Source organism: Diuraphis noxia, unplaced genomic scaffold, assembly GCF_037042655.1.
Source record: "Diuraphis noxia isolate RWA-SAM2 unplaced genomic scaffold, SU_Dnox_SAM2 contig0001, whole genome shotgun sequence".
NCBI lineage: Eukaryota > Metazoa > Arthropoda > Insecta > Hemiptera > Aphididae > Diuraphis > Diuraphis noxia.
In genome coordinates, this window is record NW_028301711.1 from 22,956,423 (window position 1) to 22,961,998 (window position 5,576).

At 25.8% G+C, this 5,576-nt stretch overlaps 1 protein-coding gene across 2 annotated transcripts; it reads right to left on the reverse strand.

Moving 5' to 3' along the window:
• Positions 1 to 2,580: 2,580 nt before the first annotated feature.
• Positions 2,581 to 5,389, reverse strand: LOC107168271 (REST corepressor 2-like). Of its 2 annotated transcripts, XR_001506200.2 has the most exons (7): positions 5,085 to 5,389; positions 4,402 to 4,464; positions 4,245 to 4,316; positions 3,974 to 4,185; positions 3,726 to 3,899; positions 3,164 to 3,346; positions 2,581 to 2,873 (listed from the first exon to the last, which is right to left on the reverse strand). XR_001506200.2 is itself a non-coding variant. In XM_015517619.2 (6 exons), exons 1-6 carry the CDS (start codon positions 5,173 to 5,175, stop codon positions 3,341 to 3,343), a joined length of 618 nt encoding a protein of 205 aa, XP_015373105.2. In that variant the 5' UTR covers positions 5,176 to 5,389; the 3' UTR covers positions 2,880 to 3,340. The 2 variants fall into 2 exon arrangements, 1 of the variants encoding a protein (XP_015373105.2); XM_015517619.2 differs by lacking the exon at positions 2,581 to 2,873 and having other exon boundaries at positions 2,880 to 3,346.
• Between the last annotated feature and the right edge of the window lie 187 nt (positions 5,390 to 5,576).

Genomic DNA, 5,576 nt, shown 5'->3' on the forward strand with positions numbered 1-5,576 from the left:
GATCTGATTTATACCTATTTAATAAAGATGATACATTAAACAATCATTTATCAATGTTTATGTAATTTTTACACTTCAGAATGGAAAATAAATGCTCATCAATACAATTTACCACAGCAATACACAAATACATTATCATAACATTCATAACTATTTCTAAATATGAAAACATTTCTTCTTAAGTTTCATCTTTGATACATTTTAATATAAGAGATGTTGACAATGTTTTGAAATTTCATAATAAATTTGTTTATGTTAAAAGTAATTCTTTAAACTTTAAAGTGTAAATATTCAGCTTTGAGTACCTTGGAATTTTCTAAATCACTTGAATATTTTTAATCCGAATTATGATAGGTTTGTTTTATTATATCATGAGCACTATGATCTTTGTTTAATATTGGAATACAACCATACACCTTCAATGTATGTTAAACTTCAATAAATCATAAATATTACATAATATATGCTGCAAACCTTATATTCGACCGAGTTAATTACTATAAAATAAATTTTAATTTTATAGTTCTGTTTTGAATCAAATGTTTCAACTATTCTGGTACTTTGTCATAAAATGCAAAATAAAAAATTCAATAAAAATATTACCTTCACAAAATAGCATTATCTTTAAATTTTGAATGAAAAATTATTTAGAAATTACATTTTCAACAGTGTACTTTTAATTTAATGAATTAAGGAAATACTTAGAACATACTCAATTGTTTTAAATGTAGTACATTATTACCAATAATGTAAATTTTTATTATAATAAGAAAAGAAAATAAAACTAAACAAATAGATAAACACTTAATTTTCTTTTTTACTCATTTTTTTTCTTTAAAATAATCAAATTTATCTCTTGTTACATTTAAATATTTTCCAAATAACACAATTTAACAAATATACCGAGATTAATATTTACAGATTGACCTTATTTATTTACTTCAATTAGTTCAATTAATCTTAATAAAAACAAAGTTTAAGATATTTTAGATACTAATTAAAATAAAGCAATCAAAGTAAACTCTTAACCTAATAAGTAGGGTTTGGAAGTTATATGAGTTGCATATTATTCTGTATGCTGTCAAATTATAGCAGACCAAGATAGAAATCTGAGCTAAATAATGTTGAATTAAAAAATTTAAAATGCATATTTTGTCGATTTTCATTGATTTTCGCATATTTAATATTTTCTACAAAAATTATTATTTTTTCATTCTTGACCAATTTATTTCAAATAATGTTACATAACACAACGCTAATAACGCAAAAAACAACTTAACAGGTATTATTTAACATATATTTATTTTGTATTTCATAAATAATGAAAATATATTTATTTAACTATTTTGTCAATTCAATAAAATCTCAAACACCAACAGGTAAAGTGCCATATTTTTTTTTTTATATATTAGAGTTTTAATATATGTATTTAGAATTTTTTTTCGTGTATATTAATAAATAAGTAACACACTTTTAATAAATGAATACATTGTTTTTGCATATTTTATAATTTTTTCTTGCATATTTGAATGCATATTTTGCCTTTTCTTGTTCTCATAACTTCTGAACCCTACTAATAAGTATTGAGTTCACACTAAGTACGAAAACAGTTTTAATTTTAAAATCAGGAAAAAAAATGAGAATTTAATTTGAGATGCCATGCGTAGCCCTCTTTCACTTGATATTCTTAGCGCTTAAGGCAAATGTGCCTGTATACTTGAAAAATATAGAAGTTACATCAGTTGGAAAAATAACAATTTAATGAACCTGTTCTAAATACTATCCGGAATCAGCTTTTTAAACGCAACTAGATGGTGGTTGGATGGGCTTAGCTGTAACTACTCATAGTCTCTTCAAGATAAATTAACTTTCAAACTCATTTAATAATTTTTTATTGGCTAAAAATGCATATTTTATCATTATTAGCACATAATTTGATTGCATATTTCATAATTTTTAGTGCATGAATATTACAGTAGTTTCAAGTGCATAAACATCCGAGCTCAAATGTTGACACATCTGACTTTAAATTTGTTAAGTTAAATTTGAAAGTAGCTGTGAACACTTTAAAAGTAAATAATATACAATAATAAGGAAACTAGAGAAAAAATTTTTATTTTATTATTTTTAATAACAATAAACAATGAAGATAGGGTCAAAACTAAATTAGGTTATTTTTAAGATAATTGAATGAGGTGCTTCAGCTCCCATAAATAATTGGGATATAGTTGTGTAACTGGCAACTTTTTTTATTTAGATCAAATACTTTTTAAGTTTATGGATTTTTTCAAAAGATAGGTTATTTATACTTTATTTATTTTACAGTGATGCCATCAATAAAAGTAATATTTAGTATATCTATACTCAATGGTAATATGACGTTTAGTTTAAGTTTTCACACAACAAAATATACTCAACCAACATTGTTAAAGAAAAAAATCATATGGTCTAATAGTCATCATTATAGCATATAGATTGTAAAATGTACCCTACACAATATTAGACTTAAAAAAATGGTTTAAGAAATATTGGTTTTACAACAAATAAAATGAGTATAATACATTATTTATCATTTTTATTTAAGTATAAATTATAAGTGTCTTTATAAAAAAATTAATAGTTGAATAACAATTAAAATAATGGACAATTTAAAAAATAATGAAACATTAAATCACATAAATGTTATATGTACTTCTTTGTAAGTTAGTAATGAATTGTATTGTTAAAATGTTCCCTTAATTTTATTTTGGACATTATGCAAAACTTGAAAATGGAATAATGTAACTCATATTGGATTCATTGTTTCTATATACAGTATCATATAGTTTAATCTTCTAATGCATATGTCCAATAGTTTAGTTGTTGGACTGTATCTGGCATTAAAAATAACAATAAAAAGGTTCTCAAATACTTATTTAACACAAAATTTTAATAATAGTAAAGTAAAATTAATAAGAAGTATGATCGTCAGATAATAGTGTACATGATTTGGAAGGGGGCACTATAGTCAATAAACAAAATGTCAAGTGATATCACTCACTACCCTGACAATCTTCAGGAAGCTGAATGTACATACACAAGATGCGATGAAAACATATTCAGCATTGATCATACTTCTTATTCATTTTACAATGGCTTTTATCATCAATGTTAATAACCCAACCTCATCATCCATTGCTGATAAGATAGTTCCTCCTAGGCTATTTGATCCAAATGCAATAGATTGAAGATTATCATAATATTATTAACATACTTGTCTTGTAGTGGTGAATACTATCACAAAAAAATTAAAATGGAAATGGTTTGGAAGTTGTAGCATAGTATTGGTCTAATACCTTCATTAGTCCTAAACATTGCAAAATACAAATTAAATTATTATTGTTTAATTTAAAAAATATCAATCAGAACCTAGATATGACAAAATTTAAAGAGCAGCTAGTTCTAAGAAAACATCACGAGGCCATGAGGGGAAAGGTAACATTTCATTAGTTTAATATATAAATAAAAAAATTTCTTTAATGACTGCCAGTCTAATAAACTATGTTGGAAAAATAAACAGACAAAAAATGTTTCTTTTGCATAAACAAACGTGCATAACATTTTTTTTGCTTAAATTAGTTAGTGACACAGTCAAGGGCTTTAATATTTTACTAATATAAAATTAATATAACTTTTACTATGTAATTAACTAATTAATATACTAGATAATAATATGCTATTTTTACCAAATTATCCGGCTTTGATTTTGCTGAACTAGGCTTATAACTACTGCCATTTTGAATCTTGTCAGCACAAAAATGTTCCGATTTCTTTGTTGGTTTAACACTCAACAGCTCAGTTTTTTTTTTTTTCCATAAATAATAATAACAGATTATTGATTTTAATGACTTGTCAGGAAGCTAAAAAAAAAACAATTTACTAAAACATGAGTTTTAAATTGTTAAATTTAATTGTATATCAGGTAATCAATTACCATTTTTGTAATTTGTGCAAAATTCTTCCCAACCTTGTTAAAGGCAGATTCAAAGTTAGACTTATCAAGAATGGACCAATCTGATTGGGGTGAAAACATGGATAAATCACGAATAGATTTTTTCAAATTGTGTTTATTCCAGTACAATAAGCCTAAACACTGTTCAGTGTCATAACCATATTTATTTTTTGAAAACAATATGTAATCATTTACTGTAAGAAATAAATTATAAATATATTTTCTTAATTTAAAAACAAATGAGATACAGTACATTGAATTTCTGAAATATTTTTGGGCGGAAACCAAACTAACAGTGATTTTGGACGCTGTTTATGCTTGTTTTCTGTAATTAACAAAATCGTGACATCATATAATCATAACGTTGATAAAGTTTAAATAAAAATAACAATGTTCATGAAAAGACATACCTGGCTGTGACAAAAGCTCTGGGATGTCAGCCTGATAATTAGATCCCACTCTGATTTGAATTGCTGATAAAAAATAAATTACCTATATTAATTAGACTATTTTTACATACTTACATATATATAAAAATATACATATAGGTATGTATGTATACATTTGTAAAGCATGGGACTTAACAAATATCACATATTGTACTTGACGTTTTTAGAAAAAAAAACACAGCAAATAACAAGCAACAGATTAAACATTAAAACATAGGTACGTGTTATCAACATTTATTCTTATAAATATAAAAATGATGAAGGTAGACAATTTATATTCTTCAACTAAAAATGTTTTTTTAGATAAATATATGGAAAAAGTTGTTTGTTGGATACGAGGTAAACATGTTATTAAAACTTTTAAATCCATTTTTAATATAATAATGTACTCATAATAAATAATGAGTGGGGAATTATCCGCATACCGCAGGTAACAATTGACTATAGACATAAAAACTGACGGATAAAAGCTGTCAATTAATCAATATGCAAAACTTCAATCCCTCAACTACAAACTACAAATGACGTGAACTCTTGGCTAGAAATATATTGATACATTGCAGACTGCATTAAATTGCATACCTACACATATTGTGTAAAGTCTGGAACAATGATTAAAACACTAATAGGCACACAATGCTTACCATCATTATAATTTTCGTCATTGTCTTCCGAATTCACAGGTGGTGCAGGTCGTTTCCGCTTTTTCAAGTGTTTTACATTTTTGGTAGCCATACTTCTTTTTAATTAATAATAACCTGTAGATGCCTACTACGATGAATGAACACTAAGTTTGGGATTTGAGCTATGTGATAGACAAAACAGGGGCGAAACAGTACATTAGTAATGAAAATCAAAAACCGTGACCGAAAATCCAGAGATAATACCGAGGTGAAATAACTAAGTCACATGTGAAATGTGTTGTGTCAACAGCCAAGTAGTTACTACTCCCGCGGTATTCGGTAAAGTAAATTTTACTTTATCATTCCTACTCCAGAGTATTAATAGTATATTGTAATTTGTAATTATGTTATTGTTTATTATCAATGTCGTTATAATAACATGGTTTACCACCAGTCTTGTCTAGTATAAACCACTTAAGAGCACGCTACACCCGCGTGTGTTGTCTCTGTCTT